This window comes from Rhipicephalus sanguineus, chromosome 2 (genome assembly GCF_013339695.2).
Source record: "Rhipicephalus sanguineus isolate Rsan-2018 chromosome 2, BIME_Rsan_1.4, whole genome shotgun sequence".
In the NCBI taxonomy this organism is placed as follows: domain Eukaryota; kingdom Metazoa; phylum Arthropoda; class Arachnida; order Ixodida; family Ixodidae; genus Rhipicephalus; species Rhipicephalus sanguineus.
Window position 1 is genome coordinate 15657405 of NC_051177.1, and position 24771 is coordinate 15682175.

At 47.2% G+C, this 24771-nt stretch overlaps 1 protein-coding gene across 3 annotated transcripts in view; it reads left to right on the forward strand.

The window, feature by feature from the left end:
- LOC119382451 (nuclear pore complex protein Nup98-Nup96) overlaps positions 1-24771 on the forward strand; it is a 217101-nt gene that overhangs the window by 61172 nt on the left and 131158 nt on the right. For all 3 annotated transcript variants that reach the window (XM_037650156.2, XM_037650158.2, XM_037650157.2), the window contains 3 exons: positions 12029-12143; positions 18521-18658; positions 23298-23527. In XM_037650156.2, coding sequence (XP_037506084.1) covers positions 12029-12143; positions 18521-18658; positions 23298-23527 — 483 coding nt within the window. The remainder of the gene's footprint in view (positions 1-12028; positions 12144-18520; positions 18659-23297; positions 23528-24771) is intronic.

The window sequence follows — 24771 nt, forward strand, 5'->3', positions numbered from 1 at the left end:
CATGTTTGTGTTTGTGGCTGCAGCAGCATGCTTGGGTTGGCATGTGCAGTATGTAACTACAGTAATACTTCATTTACTCGAAGTAGTAAAAACATATCAGAGGTATCAACCAGCTGTGTTTTTCGGCGCTGCCTTTTTATTTAGTGCAGAAAGACCAACCGAGGCTGGTCTGCCTCTCAGTAACACTTGCACCTAGCAAAGCTTTCTCGAGTTGCTTAACACATCACATGTGGCAATCATCTGCGCCGTTGCACTCAACCTGATTATAACTTCACATCAAGCGAAGCACGTTTCTTGTTTTGGCTGATGTCGTCACCCCTTGAGTAGCTGCGTCGACACTGCCGCAATCGCCGTGCGTGACGCCACGTTGTTTCACATAAGAAAATGGTCAAACCAGCCGATGTTGCAGGCGAGATCAGTGTAGGCCACTGCTAAGTCCAGAGAATAGTCCTTCTCTGTCAATGTTGTGACTGGAAGCAGCTCCTCTCGCACGATGCGACCACACAATCAGCGCCGTTTTGACGCACGGAAACTTCGAACCTTGAATCCGCTTCTTTGATTAGGGCTACCTTTCTTTGCAGCATTAGTGACTTGCTTTGCTTTGGTGGCGTTATCCTCACCACATCGAACGGCCGACGAAAAAATCCGTGCGACGTCCCTTGCATAAATAAAATGTTGAAATCGCATCTCTGATGGTAAACAAAACGACATGTACGACCCGAACTATTTTGCAGGGCCTGCCTCTGTGCATATCTATTGGCATGAGGTCTTTGAGTGGTGCCCTCTTGCGTGCGACACCAGAGAGGGGACTCGGGTGCCGCTCTTCGCGCGCGCGCTCACTGCGTGAAGGTTACTCGGCGCTACTGGCCAGTCTGTCCTGCTCGAGTTATTGAAACATGAATGGGCAAGTTCATAAAGCAATTTGTACTGAATGTTCAAGCAAAATGTCCAGCGAAATCGAGCGGAACTGCCGTCAGGAGCACGTTCAGTGTCGATTGCTCCTGGTGTCGTCTGCTAGCCATCAATGAGTACATCTGCATGTATGGCGACGATTTCTTTTCCTGACTGTTCTATGGCCGTGGCGCACTAAAAAATGACTTTCCGCCTGTTTTCAATCACTAATTTCAGCGTTCGGGCTTCAGCTACTGTGTCTGCGTTAAAGCGCAATATACGTATACCGCGTGCTGCACATCATGTTCGGTTGCCGAGCCTGCTCCTTCGATTCAATTCCTTTGTTCGGAGTTTTAAAGGGGTACTGACACGAATTTTTTCAGTTGTCGTTTTTTTGCGTCAAATGAAAGGTCAAGCCCTCAAGAGCCTAGAAAAGATAACGCTAAGCGCGAGTGTGCCCTGAAAAAGTAATTACAGTATGTTTTTAAAAGCTGGTTTTGGTCCCTACTGTACCCTGATGTCACAACACGGTATGAGCTTCTCGTCACGTGCTCGCACAATATATAGTGATGCTTCCACGGCCACTCTGCACAGTGGCTCCGTTGGTGACGCACAAGCGGCCATTTTGGAAGTTTTGATGACGCACAAGCGGCCATCTTAGAAGTTTTGGTACCTAACGTCATCACAACTAGCCATACTGCTGCGTGAAGTCGTCAGAATTTGTACTGTAGCCTGACGTCAAGCTAGTGTCGATGTCAGTAGGTGCGCCATGGAAAAAGTGACTTTAATATCAAAATAAAATTTGTACTGTAGCCTGACGTCAAGCTAGTGTCGATGTCAGTAGGTGCGCCATGGAAAAAGTGACTTTAATATCAAAATAAAATACCAACATTCAAATAAAATATCAACATTTGCTGAGTTTCACACTTGCTCAGAGCCGTCTCTGCATACAGGAGATTTGTATGGCAGAGTAAACTCGCCTTCGAAAAAAGGTGTCAGTACCCCTTTAAACGCGTGGCAAGCGACGTGTGATGTCATTCAAATCAAATACATGGTCATTACAGACAACAACTTTTGATTAAAGTATGAAGGAAAAAATTGTAGCGCAAAGCAACACACGGACAGACAGAGAGGACGGGACTGGCGCCAGTCCCGTCCTCTCTGTCTGTCCGTGTGTTGCTTTGCGCTACAATTTTTTCCTTCAGAAGTCATGAACCAACTAGCCCAACAAAACGTATTGCTAAGCCATATTTTGATTAAATCCAAGTTTTCAGCAGCTGCCGTGTAAGCGCGTTGTCAGTAATTGAAGTTTCAACAAGAAATAAAAAGGTTGAGAGCGCGTGTTAATAGGGGATGCAAGACGGTGATATGAAATATATTGTAGGTTGTGCAGAGTTGTCTTTTCTTTATTTTTGCAGCATATTTTAATCCCTACGTTAATAATATTAAATCATTTCCTGACTCGTTCCCGGCCGTTTGAAAGCATGCTGAACAGAATTAGTGTAATCATACTAACGTAGATAAATACAAAGCTTTCGCATCGAAAATCGTAGTAAGATGTATTTGCTATAAAATAGTGTACCGTATTTATTCGAATATAGGTCGACCTTTTTTTCCCAAAAATGTTGCCCATAATCAGCTATCGACCTATATTCGTGACCCAAGAATCTCGACCTATATTCGCGATCAAAGCGACCAAAAGCACCGCACCTATGGCGTTCAACTGCCGCGCCTGCTGTTCTTCAAGCAGTTCCTGCTACATACGCACATTATATACCATAAAATCTGGTATAAAAACCGTACCCGTTCGCCTTTTCCGACTAAGTAACTAAGAAAAAAAAGTTATTTGTGCAATAGCTGCACACCGCCTTTTCAAAGCCCCCGCGAAATGCAGCCGCTCCGCCATGTTTGCGCTGGAACCCGTGATTTCCCTAGGTAGGCCGTGAAGTCCCTAGCCCCTTAGCCGTGCTGCCTGCCGACGCGCAGCCGCACTGGCACTGGCCTAAGGCCTCACTCTTTGTTTGTTGTTTGATCTGACGTGACGGTTCGCATTTGCAAATGCGCGGTTGCGACGGTGTCACGTCGGTAGAGCTACACAGCTGACTTCAAGCGTCAAGTGATACTTTTTGCCGAGAATTCCAGCAATTGTGCCGCTCAGCGTGAGTTCGACGTAAAAGTTGATTAGGGGTTGGCGGAAGCAGCGGGACCGACTGTTCGCGTGCAATGGATAGCGTCGTGCTTTTCGCGGCCCAGCAACTGGCAGGCATGACGCTCTTGAAAAAGAACTGAGGCTCCGGGCGTCAAGGAGGCCCTGCAGAAGGCCAACAGACCTGGTCGTCATACCGCTAGGTATGACGTCCCGGCTACATTAAGGACCGGGTGGCGAAGAGTTACAAAGAGTGGCTTGAAGGAGGATGCTGCAATGACACCGACGGGACGCCGCGAGAAGGGCTTCCCTCAATGAAGTTGCGACGTGGGTGAAGGACGCGCGGAAAGACTTGCCAGCGGAAATTGCGGACTTGCCAGCGGACTTGCCAGCGGGCTTTAAAAAGTGCTGCATTTCCAACGCAATCGATGGCAGCGAAGTCGACGTCATTTCGGATGCCGAGGATGCCTGCGAAGAATCCGACAACCTTCCTTGCACATCTGACGAACATGACACTCCCGGCAGCGACTAGGGCGCTAAGTTAATTGTAAATAAAGGTGTGCTATGTTTCAATTTTCCTGTTTCTAAAAAAAAACATGGGTCGACCTATTTTCGAATATTTTTTTTTTATTTCTCGTAGAGTGCTATAAGTAGGGGTCGACCTATATTCGTGCCCGACCTATTTTCGAATAAATACGGTAATTCACTCTCAACGGTCGACTCCTGATAGGGCGTGATGCGGTCACTGTACTAAAAAGACTCGCAGGGTCCCTTATGCATTTGCCTAAGATGACTCGAAGGCGAAATCCATCTTCTTCTTTTTGTTCAGTCGATGTATTGTTCCTTCCCTGTCCCCTTCCGAATGCCTTTTGGACGTAACGTGGTTTTGCGCTGCCTCCATAATCGGAGGCATTGCAAGCTTTCTATACATCACCTGGTTTTGCATTGCCTCTGTGATCGACGCACTGATCACGGAGGCAATGCAAACCGATGATGTCATGTGATGACGTAATCATGTGACGTGACGACGTCACAAATTTGGCTGTCTGTGATGTCATAAGGTGGTGTCATCGTGTGAGGATTTTTTGCATCACTCGTGTTGACATTGCCGACTAGGGTCGCCGACGGTGCATTTTCGCGTTTGATCACGAATTCAAAGCTTTCATCGTAAAATATTTAACCTTGTTACAGCGCGGTAAAGAACAGCAATAAACAAGCCAAAGGGGCCAAAAGAATGATGGGAAAGAGCTCTCTTGCTCTTCTTCCTGGACATATTCGCCAATTTTTTCTACTGTTTATCAAGCTGTATTATTGGTGGCAAATGAAATACGAACAGCGGAGCGTGTTCGCCAAGCATTAGGAACTGTATAATGCGCGCCGTCCTGTCATCACCATTGACAGGCATGCACACCCAATGAGGCAGCACCGCGCAATCGAAAGCATGAATCTGGCTCACGAGCGGCAAACCGCAAGAACGTATTTATCTCTAATCATAAGGGTGCGAACTGTACCACGCGAACCACTGCTGGCGTTTCATTCGGAGGCGATAGTACATGTAACAAGTTTTAATGTGCATCCAACTCACCCACTCTACGCTAGTTGTCCGCAATAACCCGCTGGTCGATGAAGTTATCAATTTTATTTTGTCGGCGGCAAACGTTTTGTGTACTTACTGCAATTGGGAGTGGAGTGTGAACTTTCGTTCAAGTCTATTTACATAACGCTAACTTTTGCGAATAAGCCGTTAAATTGAACGCGCTTCCCTCCAAAGCAGCGTAGACTCTCTTTAACTCTTTTGTCGGGACGTTCACGCTTTCACGTAAGCTGTATCAACGCCATCCAGCCCAGTGAGTGACACTACGAACTCGGTGGCATGGTCCTGACAGCGATGGCTCTGTGTATATAGAAGATAGGTCAAATGTTAACGTTTCTTCACCTCCAGTAATGCTAGCAGCCATCTAAAGAACTATCATTACACGAAAATACAGCTAGTAGTCAAGGAACGCCGTGCGACGCGAGTGAACTATAACGAAAATGCTGCTGTTCTAGTCGCAGCCTAGCAGACGACAAAAGTCAAATCCCCGCCTTTGCATCACTGGAGCGCCGTTCGCAGCGCTGCCATCGGTGGCTCACCAGGCCAATAGCGTCACGTAACGTGACACAGGGTTGCTTGACAAAGTTGTTATGCCGCTAGGTTCCGACTTCACTTTCAGGAACAGTGTCCACTTCGTCGTAAGCGCGGCAGCCTCGCGTGAACCTTGTGAAATGTATGACATTTTGCCATTAGTATTTTGTGAAACGGTTTGGCGCCGAAGTTTTTGTTCCACTCCCAGTAAAGATTTCGAGATAACCGAAAGTGGGCACGGAAATAGTTCGATATAAAGGGCAATAAATACATCAGTGGTGGGAAACCTGCGCCAATTGCGCCAATCTGCGCCAACTGGCAATTGCTGCTCCACACTGCTCCAGAAGGGTCTTTTTTGCCTAATTTGCGCCATCGCTGCGCCACAACATGGTTTTAGGAACCGAAACTAATGTTTCGTGGACAGCGCGCTTCGTGAGTGGATGTACGTCGTGGTCGCCATCTTGAGCTGCTGCATTTGTTAATGGTGCCACTAGCGTCCCAGCCGTCGTGATAGCCGACGCAATCCAATTCAGTATCAGTGGCAACGGTACAGCAGCACTAGCACCCTAGCTTAGCAGCACTGCAACCGCGCCGCAACCGCGCCGCAACCTTCGCTTTCTGCAAGCGACGCGCACTCCTCGATGCTGATGCTCTAGCGGTCGTGGCAGCGGACGGAGGTCCGTTTGTGTTGTCGCCTAATAAAAGCGTGCAGTATGGTTACGACAGAGCTACGCTTGCTGTGCCGTACGCGTGCGTTTATCGTAATGGCGTGAGTGTAGCGTGGTTTCTGTGTGCACGATCCGCAACGATCAACTCCGCAACAGCGAGCTGCTTTCGTTTCTACAAAGCGGTGCGCGTGGGAACGCGATCCGGCACAACGAGCAGCAACGATCGGCGGCTAAATGCGTGCAGTAGGCCTAAAGCAGCGCGACGCGGACAGTCATGCCCGAGAAGTTAGGTGAATATACTTATTGCGACAGGGTTGTCAGCGATACCTCATACGGCGCGGTCGTCGGCGGCCGCCACCTCACATTCCTTCTTTCTCGATGCTTGCATCGCTGCAATCGCGCGGAAGTAGGAATCATTTATCGACCGATTTCCGTACTTATCGAAAACGCGGAAGACACTGTGGCGCCAGCAAGTTCAGCGGCGCAGTAAACTTTGATTGCGTAACACGTTATCGCGGCACGCAGTGTAAATATATATATATATTGTACCGGTGCGCATCGGCGCCCGCTCTGTGCCAGCGAGAGTGAAGACGATGACGTTCGTGTGTTGCGCGCTCGGTCTGTTTTCTGTGCTGACGCTGTCTCGCATTTGTGACCCTTGTGCCAGGCGCCGTGCCCAACCTCTTTAGAAGAACCCGCCTGTTGCAATGTGTGTGTGTGTGTGTGTGTGTGTGTGTGTGTGTGTGTGTGTGTGTGTGTGTGTGTGTGTGTGTGTGTGTGTCGGGTGTCGGGTGTCGGGTGTCCCAGCTAACTTGTGCCAAAGGTTAAAAAATGCAATATTAGAGGCAGTTGAGTGAAATCATTTACATATTGCTGACAGCCACCTTGTGCACTACAGATATTTTTTTTTGTTTTGTGAATAGTTTGTTAAGATTATTTAACTGAATTCCTAAATATTGACTTTAGGCAAGAAGTGTGATTTGCAAAGTTTGAGGGCGTCGTCACAAAACCCCGTTGCATTATTTGCGAGAAAGAAAGTCTCACGTGGGTACCATTTCTTCCGAGCTCTAAAGAAACCCGAGAAATACGAGAAAAAAAAAAACACGTTACTAGCGCTTTCGCGAGCCGCGATTGTGCTGCTCTCAGCCGTGGTTTGAGCGAACGAAATCAGCTGCGGCCGCGACTCGCCAGCTTCGTCACAGCTAATTGCAGCGGTAGGCCGATAAGTTGGCGGTCGTTTCTTGGCCCGTGTCAGCCAGTTGGCGCGTGTGACGGTGTAAGTTTTAGCGAGCGCGGGCCAAGCAACAACCGCCAACTTATCGGCCTACCGCTGCAACGGAACCGACGAGTCGCGGCCGCCGCTGATTTCGTTCGGTCAAACCACGGCTATGGTGGCTACCATGGCTGAGAGCAGCACGATCACGGCGCGCGAGTGCGCTAGTCACGTGGAATTTTTTTTTCGCGGGCTTTCTTTGCAGCTTGGCTAAATTTCTAGGCAGCTTGGCGAAATTCTAGGCTAAATTTTCTTCCTCTATGTGTTTCATGAAAAGTCCGTGCCTGCTCCAAACACAGAGGTAGCTGCTCCAAAAGCAGATTTCGCCTGCTCCAATGGCTGCTCCAAAATGCTGGAAAGCATTCCCACCACTGATACATTGCACCTATGAGGAATAGTACGGTACCGTGGAAACTTTCTATTTAGCCGATTTTTCGAGATATGCAAGTTCGAGTTAACGAGGTATTACTGTAGCTGCAATGGCTGCAGAGATGTCACTTGAACTTGGCATTTTATCAACTGGAGATTCTTGCTGTTGTGCACGGAAGCATCTGAAAAAGGGCAGACAGCAATGTACCGTGCCACTAGTGTGTTTCTGTCGGGGCCATAAAATGAAAAGGAAAAATTGTTGTTGACTACCCGTTTGTAGCACAAAGCCACAAGGAGATCCATGCAAACTTCTCAGAAACAGAGCTGCTTAGTTGACAAAAAATCTTTCTGGTCTGGGAATCGAACCTGGGACCTACACCTTTCTGGGGCGGCCACTCTGCCAATAGAGCATACAGGATGCTAGGAACTTTTCGTCAGAGAAGAAGCTTTGTTTCTAAGAAGTCCATGTGCATTTCCTTGTGGCTTTGTGCTAGAAACGAATGGTTGTCAGATTTCTCTGTCATAACTTTTCCACCACCGTGCGGGATTTTGCATAACCAGGGCTGGGGCAACGATACTTTTGAAATTTGTGCGCGATACGATACAAGATACTCAGGCAAGAAGTATTTGAGATACAGATGCAAGATACTTCTGAAATTGTTGTATCCGATACGATACTTCCCAATTGTATCTTAAGATACTTTGATACATTTGCGAATTTGCTCTACAGACCAATATAATGAAGCACCAAACGCGTGTACAAAAACGTTTATTAAAAAATTTCTTAACCGCTACCAACTTTGTTTAATTTTAATGAAATATCTTTGTATCCCAAGATTTCTGTCTTTCTTGCTCAAAATATATTAGTTTCATTCCAAAACAACTTATTGGGATTTGTTTAGCTGCTTATTATGAGAGCTCTTTATACGCTGCGCTATCAGTGGTATTTGCTTGACACTTTTGCAATTGATGGGTGTTGCTGCTCTACTTGGGGACCAGCTACCGGGTTGCTATCTACTTACAAGAACGTCAATAAGAAGCCTCCGCACAATGGCACAAATACCACTGTGCAGTCTTACATTGTCCTTAAGCCTATTACTGTTTTTGCAATACTGGATTGCCCGACATCTGTAGAGCAGCTACAACGCTGGTAGCAATATCTTTTGTGATGTATTGTGTTTACATTGAGGACATAAAACTGCAATGATTTTTTATATTCTACTGATCTGCTGGTGTAAAGTGTTGGTTAGCAACATATTCACTAACGTGCAATCTTTTAAAGGGACACTAAAGGCAAATATTAAGTCGACGTTGATTGTTGAAATAGCGGTCCACAAACCTCGTAGCGCTGCTTTTGTGCCAAGGAAGTGCTTATTTTGAAATAAAATCACATTTTTAGTGGTCCGCATCGCGTTAGCCCACTTCAAATCTCCCGCCTGAAAATACGACTCTCATACGTCACTGCTGCCGTGCCCAACGTTGCCCGCTTCTACTGCGCGGCCGCCGACACTAGTAGCAGCCGAGCGGAAGTAGCGGGACCCACAGTAGCAACAACGGCGCTGCGGCAAAGACTTGCTCGGATGGGCACATTCAAAGCCGTCACCAAGTTGCGGTTGGTCTCGTAATCCTCAGTACGAAAGTGTAGCGAGCACACACGCAGAGGTTTTGACTGTTTAGCACACTGGCGCAATGGCATGACACTAAGCCACTTCGAGCATAAGGGTTCATTCCGCGGCACCCAGTGAAAAGACACACCGGTTTCCTTGCTGCAGCACTGGCGTTGTGCACCATTCGGGCATCCGGCAATATCACACGCATGCGGCATTTTGTCGAACTTTCTGTCAGAGCGACTTTCACGAGCGCGCAAAACACGCACGGCAGTACGCGATCCCGAAACTACCAGTGAGACGGGTGAGGCACAGTTCGGCGAAAACGGAACCTTTGAACCACGCGCGCCGTCCCCATGGCAACGCCACGGAGGTTTTGTTTTCCATGAATCAAGCGGAAACGAACAAACAGCATTTTATTACGTCTCTGATGCTCGGAATGTTCTTTTTTTACTGCTGCTAGTTTGATTACTAGTGATTTATTGTAGGCCGACTTCCCTACGTCATCGGGATCACTTCGAAAATGTCCCACTCGTGGCGCTCATCATGTGATACATTTAGCTTAATTTCTCGGTAAGTAGGGCACTGCTGTTGATAATATTGCCGTTTTAGAAGTTGTCATACATTGGGCTTTCACTCTGACATAAATTGTTATTTGTCTTTAGTGTCCCTTTAACATTTCTTCTCCGAGAGAACTAGTGCAGCCTAGAAACGTCTCAGACCATAGGCGTCACCAGGAGGGGTGCAAAAGGGGCACTTGCCAACACCCCCCCCCCAAACAAACTACATCAGCCTCTCCCCCCTCTCCCTCAGCCGCGATGCAACTTGTACATTCAACGCACGATTTTTCGGACTCCCTAGGGACCGCGAAATAGTCAGAAAAATCGGGCAGTCCGAAAAATCGAATTCATGCTTTTTTATTTAGCTCAAGCGGTCAGCTCGCCACAGCCAGGTACAAAATAGCTTTAATGCCTCCCAGTACACTTATCAGGCATTTTGGAGTGCGCCCAGGCTCTCGCAAATACATTCGGTACCTGCCGCAAACCCCACTTAACTACGTGCCAACTGCCACTTGCAAATTTGCGTCTCGTGATGAGCGCCGCTGATACCAGCAAAGTGTGGAATAGATTACGGCTCTGTCGCATGGAGCGTTTGGAAACGATGACGCGGAACACAAAGACTGGCGGAAAAGCGGACGACTCATTCATCTTTCCCCGATGCGAGTGCGCATCGTAAACGATGTGCACACACATCGCCGAACCTCCGCCGATACGCAGGATTTGCTGCCATGAGAAGCCGATAGTTTCTAGTTGTGTGCAGCGCATCGCCAACTAAGCTGACAACGTCACTGTACTGTTGCTGTACCGTACGCACGCATTTGTCATGAAAGTGTTCGTGGTGACGCGTCTGTGCGGCGCACTTAGCGGTCTCGCACAAAGCGGCAGAACGAATGGTGGCGCGGCGCGTTTATGTTCTCGTGCGTGCAGTACGCATGCAACTGCGCTAGGCCACATGCGCTACCGAGCAGTTAACTGAAGATGCTTATTGGAAGAGTTGTCAGCGATTAGGCCATACTGGCGCGTTTGCCACCTGCCGCCATCACGCCTCCGTGCATTTCTGCTGCTTAGCTGTACAGATATTGCCGCACGGTGCCGTGACAGCGGCCCCTTTGAATTTCTGGTCTGCTTCACCCCATAACACTTTGGCATTGCGGCAAAGCTGACTTTCGGACCCTGCTAATGTCGCAAACAGATCGACTCGCGAAAGCGCTGGTTCGAACCTAAGAGATGATTGACACGGCAGAGGTGAGGGCTCCAATTAATTAATGCCTTTCGGACCTGCAATTTGGGCAGAAAGTCCGAAAAATCGGACGCCGAAGAGTTTCAGCGTCCGAAATTTTGGACGTTCTTATACATTGACGTCTATGGGGCTGGTGACGGTGCCGCGAAAGCGTCCGAATTTTAGAGCATGTCCGGAAAATCGGGCATCCGAAAAATCTGCAGTTGACTGTATTTGCATATTCAGTTGACGTTAACTACTTCTTTGTGAATATTCGGTTCTAGTTACGCGGAAAAACCTGTATAAACACGATACAAGCGGCACCCCTAAAAGCTACAACAATTCAACATGATTTATCGTCAATTTAGATGTTAAGGTCCGACAATAGAAAACTCGGTGCCTATGGAAAATAGCATAAAACGGCTCGTGGGGACGTTTCTGTGAAAAACGAAGTATTTGGTATTCTGTTTCTCGAGTTGCCTTCCAAACATCTTCAAGATGTCTTCTTATCATTTCCATTATTATAATGTAAACTCAGTTTCGCAATTTTACTAGGTTGTAAGCAGAAATTTACAGCAGAGCTGTTATGGTCAAGGTTTGGTGTGTGTCGTCGATAGATAAAATACCATCATCATGAACCGGCACGCGCTCTCTTTGCCCTCTTCTTCCTCGTCACCCTCGTCCTCTTCTGCTTCACTCCCAGAACACATTCGCCGATGTGGGATGCAATAACTCTGATGGGTGAAAGAATGAGTACAGAGAGAAAGAGCTTGAGAAGCGGAGTTCAGCCACCGTTTTTTGTTTCGCACGGTGTTCTTTCTATAGCAGTATCTTGTATCTTACGATACGCGATACATGATTGAATGTATCGGAAATATAGATATAGGTGCTCGTCTTGCGAGACGTATCGTGATACAGATACAAGATACCCAAAGGGTATATAAGATAGTATCTAAGATACATGTATCTTCAATACTGCCCAGCACTGTGCATAACTGATTTGCAGTGGCCATAAAATGACCACTTTTCATTTAATTTCTTCATTACTTGTAGGAATTACCTCAGAGTTACTTCAATATTGTGATATACATAGACCGTATCACGTTTAACTGTATTTGCTTATCACCACAAAATGTTCTGTAATTTATATTGGGATATTTTTACCTTCAGCACGGATCCTAATGCAGCAGCGAACCAGCTTCAGCAGCAGCAGACACAGCAGCTGCTCCAATACCTGTCGACCAACCCTTACGGAGACAACCCGCTCTTCAGGAATGTGCTCAAGGTACTTAGGCAGGGCCTAAAAATTCAGCATGTTCTCTTTACTGCTAGTACTATTTTTGCTGGCTTGTATTGTGAAAAAACATTGAATGTCAAGTTGTCAACCAATAAAAACATAATTGGAATACTAGAGACGCATAGAATTCCGGGGTATATATGGTTATAAAACAAAAGGAGGCCAATAGGTTGCCATAACATGGAGTGAAAAGGCATGCGAAAGACGAAACAGGATAAAAGAACACAGCACGACATGCTTTTTACGTTATACATCAAAACAGTCACCCAACTTTTTATTGTGTTGGTATAACAGTTGAACCTCATTAAAGAAGAGTCTCGATGATATGAATTTGTCAGGAGCACGCAAAATGTTTGTATCATCCCGAATTCATATGAGCCAAAACAAGCCAATCTGACAGGAAAATGAACACAAGCTTTATCGAGCACAACCTTTACTGGCTTGGAAAGTCCGTAATGTTCTTTTGTGCTTTCCTGCCTTTGATGTCACTGGCAAAGGCTGCCTGAAAAGCATAAGACTGTGCTGCAGTTTTGTTGCTCACAGTGCCGGCACTTGTGGTGTCGCCAGAACATTGAGAGCATGATGGTTTTCTGACGTCGACAACGATTAGCCGCACATGTCAGCGTCTTCGCTATCACTGTCAGTTTCAATTTCATTCGGTTTATCGACCAAGTCTTCAATAGACTTTAACCTGTAGGTGGTGTTGTTGTCTGCGGTAATAAAGTCTCAAGTCGAAGTTTGAGTTTCGAGATTCTTCAAGCCATCATCCGGCTCTTAATTTTCTACTGTTGGAACCGCATCCAGTCCTGTGAAAAACTCGCATTCATGAAAACACTTAGCAATTGTGTCCAAGGTCAGGTTATCCCAAGATATGGCCAGGAAATGCAATGCATTGAGCAGACCTATCCGTAAATTTTCATTTTTGAAATCAACTTTTCCAGGATACGCCATACTAAAGAGCCTTTGAGGCAATGCTTAACATTTCGAATTATTCCCATGTGCAGTGGCTGTAGACAGTTCATAGTGTTCACAGGCGGTACCTTAGGGCGACATTGCTCACGTTAGATTTTTTTTTCGGATGGCTGAACACTGTTTGACAAAAATCAAAATCTTTCTTTTCCTGTCCAAGTACGTAGGAAACTAGCGAAAGAAGAATCTGCCCCGTACTATAAGGGGATCCCAAGAATTTTCAGCCTGAATTCTGTTTTGATTTCGGCATTGCGCAATGCTATCATCATTATCAGGCTTCTGCGTTAGGTAGCGTTAGTCCTACATGCAACAGTTGCCATTGCAACCACTTGGCGCACTTCACAACGGCCACAATTTTACACCATGTCAGGACCGCAAAAACAGTATTTGGCTGCCTTTTAAAGGAAGGTGATCTCAGCTGCCATTGGCAACTGGTGCTGTGGGGCGGCAGTTCAGCGTAAATGAGTGAAGTATTCGTGGTTGGGGGAAACAGAAGTAAGCCCTCTTTGTGTGCAGCGACCTGAGAAGTTTCCGGGGGCCGAAAAATGGAGCATTTGCCGACGTTGATCGGGAATTGACAGACTTCGTTTGGGAGCAATGGAGCGCTGCTGGGGCTCCCTTCGATACTCGGGCTCGACTCCGTGAAGTGACTGCTGCGCGACTCCTGCGCCGAGCTCGTCGTCATCCCTATCTGATGACCCGGGATGACATCCAAGCTGTGGCCACTTCATGTGTGCCTAAATAAACCATTTAATGACCACATCAAGCGCCTATATACGGAGTGGATGAGGTCCGGAAAGCTGGAAGTGACCCGTGCCGGACGGCTGATACGGGCCTCACCGGCACGCTGTGCACATGGATCACCGAGGCTTGAGCCCGCATTCCTGAGGCGCTCGTTCGTCATGCCTTCAAGAAGTGCTCGATTTCAAATGCCCTTGATCGAACTGAAGATGAGGTGCTGTGGGAGGACATCCCTGACAAGGTAGTTTCGCAGGAAAGTGCGTCAGATGATGATGAATAGGTGTGTAAATAAATGTATTCAGTTTCTGTTTTCCTCGAGCTATATTTGAGTAAAAACTTTTTTTCTCACGTTTTCTATCCCTGAAATACACCTTGGACTCTATGCGGGTCCGAGCTATACGTGGGTTTTTATGGTACCTTGGCTCCACCTATGACAGCAAGCTGCGCTTTCTCTGAGCCGCTGACATTGGCATAAAAGGCACTGTAACACGTTCCTTGCATTTATGGCCACCCTGGCAAGCCTGGTCCTTTACACACAAGCTCTCCAGTTGCAAGTTGAAAAAGACACACTCCTCGTCAGCGTTAAGCACATCACGTGGTGCGTAGTCAGAAATCTGTGCCAGCAGCATGTTCAGACATTCACTGATATGACTCGTCCACTTTTTTTCCTTCACCGTTAACATCTCTGTAGACAAGTCCGTGTCTTTCCTTAAAATGATTTAGCCATCCATCGTGAGCTTAGAAATTGTGAATTCCAAAGGAAGGCCTGCCTTTTTGCGCAGCACATTGCCATCCACATTAACACCGACAGCTGCAACTTCACAACATCATGTCAGCACGACCTCTTACAGCTTTATGTGGGTAGCTGTCTTCGCCTGTTTGGAATTTGCGCTGAAGTGCTGGGCATTATTCAAGTTGCCATCTCAATGTGCAGAGCATCAGCAGTGCTATGCCTAAATCATTTGCCAAGTCAATATGCTTCTTGTTGGGGCTTTTGTCCACCTTCATGAGAATTTCAATTTTTTTCTTGTAAGAAAGGGCCTTCTGTTTTCTTGACATTTCAAACAAAGAACGTTTCAGTCTTTCTGCACGTATTCGACTTGTTGTGGAAATGTTCAAATACAGTAGTCATACTGGTAAACAAATAGGAAGATGGAACAAATAAAAAATAAACAAATGATGGAGACAGAGAGAAAGAGACATTGACAACATCCTACACTCTATGTCACACTTGAAGGCAAAAGCCTGGTGCACACTTGGTAATGCATTAAGTTATACAATCGGGGACCAGACTTTGTGCAAGACATAATGCGCTGCTGTGTGAGAGGTATGCAAAAAGTTACTTTGACCTTCTCAGTTGATTCTAATGTTTCTCCCACCTCCACTGAAGCTTTCCGCACCTTGTGTCGTGTGGCACTGCCTCAGAGATCGGCCCATTTTTGACCAATCAACGTCATTTGATGACGTCATTTAGTGATGTCATCATGTCATCATGACGCCAACATAGCTCACTTAAGGCTTCCGCCTTAAAGAGACACTAAAGGCAAATATTAAGTCGACGTTGATTGTTGAAATAGCAGTCCAGAAACCTCGTAGTGCTACTTTTGTGCCAAGAAAGTGCTTATATTGAAATAAAATCATGTTTTAAAGGTCTGCATCGCGTTAGCGCACTTCAAATCACCCGCCTGAAAGCAGTCTTTCTCACGTCACTGTTGCCGTGCCCAACGTTGCCCGCCTTTTCTGCGTGGCGGCGTGCACTGGTGGCGTGCACCATTCGGGCATCCGGCAACATCACATGCATGCGGCATTTTGTCGAACTCTCTGTCAGAGTGACTTTCACGAGCGCAAAACACACGCGGCAGTACGCGATGCCGAAACTATCACTGAGACGCGACCGTGTGAGCGAAGCAGGGTGCTGGGCAAATCGCAGTTCGACGAAAACGGAACCTTTGAACCGCGTGCGCCGTTCCCCATGGCAACGCCAAAGAGATTCTTTTTTTCATAAATCAAATAGAAACAAACAAGCAGCATTTTATTACGTCTCTTGATGCACGAAAGCAGAGTCCTTCAATGCTTTTCTGGTCACGAAACTCCTCCGTAACGCTATGGGGTGAGCTTGCTATGTCGCCGCTGCGGCGGCGCGGCGGTGCTAGGAGCGCGCAGGGGGCATTGAGGAGAGCTTCGCTATGTAGGGAAAGCTGGGGGCTTGAGGAATCTGGCGGCATCGGCGTTCAGTTTTCCTCGTTTCTTAATTTGTGTGACTGACAGGTGTGAGAAATGTGTGCGAGGACGTGGCTAGTGTACGTGAGCGACGGTGCCGAAGACTTACTGTGTACCGGGTTGTCGCTCCGGCTACAGAGGTACGAGCGGAAAGCTGTCGTTGTTTAGTTTGCCGATGGACGCCGATGAGAGGGATGAATAGAAACATGCAATACCGCGACAGGAAGCTACCGGATTTACCTTCGATGTTGAACAGGTTAGAATGTGCCAGAAACATTTTGACACCATCGACGTTATTCGAATGGACGACTTCATAGTGAATGGAGAAAATGTGTCTGCAACGCGAGAAGGCAAAGTTGCGGGCCGGCGCTGTTTCTTTCGCAGCTTGCTAGTTTTTTAGAATAACAGAGAGCCGAGCTAGTTGTTAAGTATTCATTCTAAAAAGACACGGCGTGCAAACACGGACACAAGGAAGAAGTAACGATACCAGGCGTTTGTGGTGTCGTGACTTCTTTCTTGCGTCCGTGTTTGCACGCCCTGTCTTTTTAGAATAGTTGTTTAGGTTCTTTCCAGCTTATTAAATGCTTTGCATTGTTTCCTTGTTTGCCGTTGTTAAAAAAAGCGTTTTTTTTCCATTTTTATTGACTGAATGTCAACTAAGCTATTTTTTGAATTTTTATATTGTACTTCAGAGTTTTCCTTGTTTTTTGCATTACCTTGCTCCCTCCATGTACTGGCCGTGCAGAACGCTAGGAAAATGTCGCTCATAGCTTTCTGTTTTCTGAGGTATTTTTGCAATAAAAGCTTTTCTATCTTTCTCTTTCAATCGTAGCATTCTTGCTTTGTTTACTGTATATTAGTGGCTCGACAGTGGGATGTTCTCAAACATGTGCATTAAAATAAGCATTTATAGTGAAGTATAGGCGCAAAGGGTGTTAGTGTTTCCTCAGCTTGACACGTTTTTGGGTATTTTGCCCCGTGTTACGTTTTCCACGTTCTGAATAATTCGAAAGCGCAACAGAGCTCTGCTTGTGACCACATATGTGCTTATTTTCTCTAGATTAGCGAAACGTGGTTTCGTTTCACATAATCACGTCTCCCTTGCGCAGTCTTCATTAAGAAAATCGTTGCATCACGCGCTGCAGACATAGTCCATCTAAGCAGTCAAAGTAACGCGTGTTTTGATTTGTGAAGGTACCACGAGCGTGAAGATCGGAGATACCCGCGAGTGCCTTTTCGACGCTGCACATTGTGGAGTGCGACACACTTTCGCTCGTGCAATGTCCACGTAACATGAAATTGTCAAAGTTACCCGTAGAAAATAAACAAAACGTGGTTACGAACTCGGAGTTAAGGCTAGGTTAGGTTCTAGAGATCAGCTGGTGTTCACCCGGCACACGGACGCTATACCTTGCGAAAGCTTCGTCACTCCCGATTTCAAGTGTTGCCGAAGCTCTGTGAGGTAGGGTGCAGCAGAGGGAAGTTAGTTTTTATAAACTGTAAACACAGGAATGTAGAGCTTTTCTTTTTTGTAATGCGGCTGTGTTAAACTCTCGCGGCGTAGACGACCTGATTGTAAATAGCGCAATCGGCGCTGGCTCAACTCCCGCTACGAAACTTCAGTTTGCGAGTTGGTGGGTTTGTAAGGCTTGTGCAGTGTGACAAGTCTAGGTAAATATCCCGTGCTCGACTGCCTGGGGTAAGGAACCTCGCTGGAACAACATATACAGCTAATATTGCCGCGTCGGCACGACTGCGTGCATCGCAGCCTTGATATAAAAAAAAAAAGACTCGAAAGTAAGTTTTTTACACGTGTATGCGACTAACACATCGTATGTCAGGTGAAGTATGAATGGTAGTTGAAATATTGCGGTTTGATGCACCGTTAAACCATTGCCTCCAACCGGCACAGCATTCAGCCGAGCGCAGCACGCGTGCACGAATGCCCCTGCGTTGACCGCGGCGACCCTAGCGGCCGCCTCTGTCCCTGTATGAAACTGCAGGCGGAGTTTCATGACCAGAAAAGCATTGAAGGACTCTGACGAAAGGTTCTTTTTTTATTGCAGCTAGTTTGATTACGAGTGATTAATTGTAGTCACTCTCACGTCATCGGGATCATTTCCAAAATGTCCCGCTCGTGGCGCTCATCGTGTGATACATTTAGCTTAATTTCTCGGTAAGTAGGGCACTGCTGTTGATAATATTGCAGTTTTAGACGTCATACATTGAGCTTTCACTCTGACATAAATTGTTATTTGCCTTTAGTGTCTCTTTAAGATTGCATGCCTAAAGAATTGGTCACTGGCTCTAGTTGTGTGGGTGCACTATTTAATGCAGCAGGGCATTCCCATCATACACAGAAGTGAAGAAATTAGCTGCCTGCTGTTTGATTGCTGGTCAACTGAAAGGATCTCCAACTGCTCTGTCCCTTGCAGGAGACCAACAAACGTGAAGAGCTGCTGAAACCCACCAATCCAGCGGCCCAGCAGGCTTTGCTTGCCTCTCACTACAAGGTGTCTCCCATGCCAGCGCCTAAGTTACGGCCAAAACCAGTTGGGGCACAGACAGGAAAGGTTGGTGGCTTTTTGATTGGATTTTTCATTCCAGAGGTACTGTTGGCTGTTGCAGGAAATAAGGGGGGAGGGGTGGGAGTGATCCTGAAACAAATGTTGAATACCCACATGCACCAATGTTTCCATATGCTTTCATATTTACACTAGAACTGCCCCTTCTAGAATGTAGTTTCTGTGGCTGGGCATGAAGCCCTAGTGAGCCATCTGAGCAACTACAGTTGATTTGCCTACCTCAAACGCCATATAAAGAATACAGACAGTGGAAATGGCAGTTTTCCACGTATTCTTATACAGTCGACGACCAATAATTCGGACTCCATGGGGAACGTAAGTAAGTCCAAATAATAGAATGTCCAAAAAAACGAATGCGTCAGAAAAAAAATACTTTTATTGACACTTCAGAGTCCTGGTGGCCGAAAAAAGTTGTCAATGCGTTGCTGCCCACACTTCCGCTTACGTGCAACCAAGTCCGCCTGTATCTCCGCCACTGTGATGTGATCGCTGTACGATGACGAGCTGGTTTCGTTCGTGAAGGCAACGCGTCTGTGCAGCGCACTTAGCGGTCGCACAAAGAGGCAGCATGAATGGCGGCACGGTGCATTTGGGCTCTCGCCTATTAAATGCGTGTACAGTGCAGACCACTTATAACGTAACCGCATATAGTGCAGGACCGGTTATAATGCGGTCTTTTTCGACTCCCGTTCACCCTCCCATAGAACCGCATGTATACGCATACCGCTTATTGCGCAGTCCCCCAAGATGAAATACCGTTTATAATGCGGTTGCGGGAAAATATTTCTGACAAACGCGGTAGCGAGTGCGGTTCTCAAAGGAGGTACGCCGCTGGGGAGGGAGCGACGAGGTCGTTACGAAGGGCGAGGGCACGCACAGTGAACGAACGAGGGGCAGAGGGAGGAAAAAGACCGCGGCAGCGCTGTGCGGGCTCGCCGAGTGGGGAAGGATGGTGGTTGTGTAGGCGACGAGTAGCCTTTGCACCGGCGGCGGCAAGGCGGCAAGGCTCCGCGGCCGCTTGCCGACAGCTTGTTACGCGTGGAACGTATGATCGCGTCCTCATCAAGTGCGCTTTAAAGTAAGTTTCCTGTCGGGAAAAGCGTCGTCGTTATCACACTTGCTACAGATATTGCGTTTGCGACCTCGTCCGCAAATTGAAAAGTTTTGCGGCTTCATGACGCGAGCTTTCGCCTTTTCTGCCAGTGCGCGGACTTAAACGAGCTTGGCGGGCTTTTGTCGCCGTTGATCTCCCGGCCGCGAACACAAACTTCGTATCACGCGCGCTGTTCTTAAGTTAGTGCTTGAGTGCGATCTTTTCGACGTCCGATCTTCATGTTGTCTTGGACAAACTTCCCACAACAACATGCTGAACAGCACGCTAGGCCTAATCAGCGTTGGTTGCTTTTCGGTAGCGGTCGCGGGCGATAAAAGTTGCGGTTTGGTGCGGAATCAACGAAACATTTTGCGATGGCTGCACTTGAAGGGAAGAGAATCATATAGTTAATGAAAACGAGGGCATGGTTGCCACATGCAACTCTCGAATTGTGGTTCCGGATTCGATTGCAATGTCTTGGACATCGCGTGCGCACCCGTGAAATCGAACGATCGGTACCGCTCAGCACGTGAAATTTCGGTCGCGATTCGACATGGTTTCTGTGTAATGCGCATACCTCAAGGTGGCCTGAAACGTAGTCGGCGAATTTCCGCGATGGCACTTTGTTTTGTTTGCTTTTTTCCCCCGTGTTCATTTCGTTGGCAATGCAGGTCTTTGGTGGTTAATTTTTGAACATTCGGACATTTAAGTGGTTGTAAGCGCCCCAAATCGCATATGTTGATTATCGGACACGCGAGGCTACATGCTCAACACGTTTTGCGCAATTGCAGCCTTTGAAGAAGGTTGTTTTGGTTATAGTGCGGTACCGCTTATAGTGCGGATATTCGCGACTCCGGCGACTTACGTTATAAGTGGTCTATACTGTACTACGCATGCAACTGCACCAGGCCACATGCACTATCACGCAGTTGACTGAAGATGCTTATCGTAAGGCTTGTCAGCGATTGAGCCGTACTGGCGTGTTTGCCACCTGCCGCCATCACGCCTCTGTGAATTTCCACTGCTTATCCGTAAAGACATCGCCGCACGGTGCCGTGATAGCGGCCCCTTTGAATTTCCGGTCCGCTTCACCCCATAACACTTCGGCATCGCGACAAAGCTGACTTTTGGACTCTGCTACTGTCGCAAACAGGTCGACTCGCGAAAGCGCTGGTTCGAACCTACGAGATGATAGACGCGGCAGAGGTGGGGGCTTCAATTATTGCCTTTCGGACCTGCAATTTGGGCAGAAAGTCAAAATCGAATGCCGAAGAGTTTTAGCATTTGAAATTTACGACGTTCTTGACCATTGGCGTCTATGGTGCCGCGAAAGCGTCCGAATTTTCGAGCATGTCTGGAAAATCGGGCGTCCGAAAAATCTGCAGTTGACTGTATCTGCCGCGTTTCGTTGTCGTCGGCGCGGCCTTCGGCACTGGCTGTGAGGGCACCGTTGGCGCCATTTAACTCGGATCTTTTGAGACAGCAGAGCGTAAAATAAAGCAAGTCTCAAGATAAAAATGAACGCGCGCAAAACGCTTCATCGCAGACGCATTCGACAGAATGGCGGCGATACAGGAACCGGAATGTAGGATGTTCGCGATGTCGATACGATTTCCCACAGTTGACCAGTGCCTCCAAGATCAGCATTTCTAATCACAAATCTCTGAGGCATAAAGTAGCGATCGAAATCAAGCCTCATAGATCACCAATTAGCTTTTGTTTTGATCTCTGAGGCCATCTCTGAGGTGCGGGTGCCAGGGGAGATAATGGCTGGCGATTCGGCGTGCGCGACAGTCTCGGACAGGGTCCGGATTATCGAATGTAGATCTCGCAGCTGTCCGAAATATCGGTCGCCTTTACACATTACTTCTATGGGATCATCGGCGGTGCCGCGCGACTGCCTGAATTACCGAGCATGTCCGAATTATCGGTGTCTTATTTATTGGTCGGCGACTGTATGTTTGCAGTAACCACTCCCCTCTTTGATGCCATTGACACTGAGGGTACATATAAAATAAGTAATAAAACCATAGAAAAATAGTTCTTTAATTGAAGTGTGAAAATATTAATGGAAAAAGAAGTGGAAGTGGATGAAAAGGCTACTTGCTGCAAGTGGGTTGATATTTAAACCTGTAGATCTGCCTTCAATAAAATCAATTTTTGTTCTCGTTGTTGCTTTCGTTTTGCCTCCCCCCCCCCCCCATTTCTCTTGTGTTTGCCTCTCAGTCCACAACGGATTAGATGACCTCGTAGGGGTCACAAGCTCTTGTGTTCTTTGGTTCTCCTTTGTACTCCAGCTGGGGAACAGAAGAACGTGGGGAGAATACAAAAGGACGCAATGGCTTGGGGTCCCAGTTGTGAAGCCCCTCAACTCTTTTTGTTGCTTTCTTTACTGATAAACCAGTCACCTCCGCCTCATCCACAGGTTGGGGGTGGGGGAGATACCAGCTTTATCTGCTGAACCTTCTTTTTTGCTTATCTCGGTCCCTCCCTCCTCGTCGTGACTTGCTTGTCATTGAGCCTGGAAGCATTCTTTTTTTTCCCCTTGACTGCACGAAGGCTGCAATGTTCCCTGCGCAGAATTGCCAAAAAGTTCGTATTAACAGAAGAGTACCGGTTAGGTGGTTCATCTTAAGTGGATTTTTTTTTGCATTAAGTCTATGGGAAACCAAACAAACATTCCCGTGTTGTTCGGCACAAGCGAGAATTTGTCTTAACCGAGTCCGTCTTAATGGGACTTTACTGTATTTGTACAGCGAAAATATGCGCAGCTGTGAACGAAAGCACATATTTACTTTTCAACATTGTCTCCAGTAGTCTCCATTCGTTTGAATGCACGTCTGCCAGTGCATCATTAACGTTACTTGTTGATTCCACCAACATATGTTTGACTTCCATACTCAACCACTCAAAGTCATCGACAGACGCGCTATTGGTGATGATCACTAAAATAACTATATTTACTTGAAAAATTCAAACAAGCCCCAAAAAACGCGACAAATGACTGGAAAATTCTTCAAGCAACTCGGTGAAAAAAGAAGCCCAAGTCCACTTATTATAAGCGGAGCTGGCAACACTGATAGGTATGCAGCATTCTCTTAATGTGGGTATTAACAAGGCTTTACTGTATTAGACGTGGGGACGTGGGAGTCTTTAACTGCCACTCCATAGAAGTGGTGCATACTGGAGAAAGAAGATGTATGTCGGAAGCATTTATTGATATTTTTTTTATAGGCAATAAACTTTGTTCAATAGATGTAATGGCAGAACAATCTTATTTTGCTAAGATGTGGTTCTCCAACCTGAATTTCAATGGATATATCAAAATAAATGAATTTATGTTGTCACATTTATAGTATTATAACTAAGTCGCCTATTATTTCATTATGTGCCTCTTCTTTATAATACTGTGTTTGAAAGCGAGCAAGGCTTAGTAAAGCTGAACTGCTCGGTAACACTTTGCTCGAACAGCTCATCTTCTAGAAATGTGATGTTTTGATGAGTATGATCCTTTTTTCTATTTTGTGTTGGCAGACCTCATCACTTTTTGAAGGGCTGGAAGATGAGGAAGACAGCATCGAGCCATTCTCTCCACGCCAGAGTGTCAAGACGCTGATCATCAAGCCAAAGGACACTCCAGACACGCTTAGTGCCAGCACTCTCCTAGCTTCCCCGCTACTTCCGGCCAACCGTGCATCTACACCGATTACTCATTCATCCAGCAGCCCATCTAGGACACCACTGGCTGTTCCCATCAAGGACAGGTGCTTTATCTTGCTATTCTTGTTCATTGCCATCTGAACGGACCTTTTTCCAAACATGTGTCGATGTTTGGCGGGAGGGCACTGGCCAGCAAACGTCCGTAGGAATGTGAAGGCATGATGCGGAATTGCAACTTGAAAGAACGTGAGCTTGGGCATGTTGGTAATCCATCTTAACACCTATAGTGCATCGAAGGGACAGGAACACAAAGAAACGTCATGGACGCAGCGCTAACTTCCAACAAAAGTTTTATTTACGAAGCAGACATATGAAAATTTTGGAAAAACTGAGCAACGCACGCAGGCGCATAAGTACGAGATTATTAATTATCATGACACATGTTGAAGACGTGTAGACAACGATAACATGAGAGTACAAAAAATATTGCTGCGTCCACGTCGTTTCTTTGTGTTCCTGTCCCTACGGTGCGCTATAGGTGTTAAAGGAGTACTGACATGAATTTCAAAATTTTTCGGGTTGTTGCTCTAAATGAAAGCACGGGTGTCAAGAACCCTAAAGGCTCTGTTATACTCCGACGTCCGACGCGAGCGCCCGTGAGGACGCTGCGTTTCGTCACGCCGAGCCGGCGACGCTACGCCAGGCGCAAATCGGTCTCCGCTACAGTCGAGCCGGCTCCAACGCGCCGATGCGATCGCATCTAGAGGAGCGCATGCGCAGTAAAGCGAAGTACGCCCGCACCACCTGTCGGGAACCGACGAAACAGCCCGCGAAGCAGGTTCCTGTACATGCGAGTTCGACGCGTCCGGCGCGAAATGCAGCAGGATCTATTCGGAGCCGAGCGACGCCCGAGCGCGCCAGCAGCCGTCGCGTCGGTGGCCAGCCGACGCCGGACTATAGAGGGCTGTTTTTTTGCTGACGTAACGTCGCATTGACGCGCGCACGCGCGTGTCGACGTTACGCCGGAGTATATCAGAGCCTTAAAAAGTGTGTCGTGGTGCCTGGGGATGCATTGCATATATTTTTAATACCGCTTCTTTCAACCAGCAGTTTCGGTTTCGGTTTCGAGAGGGCGGCTTCATAGTGACGTGTCAAGTCTGCCCGTGACGTCACGGGCAGACTGCAACCCACGAAATATGCACCTGCTGTCCTTTGCTGTCAGTCGAACGTGGTTTATGATGAGTGAACTGTCGTCCAGTGCCTCCGACAGCAATTTCTGTGATTTAGGCTGCATGCAGAACCCAGATTTCGCAAACCAAGTGAGCTGACTTGAAACGTCATAGGGCTC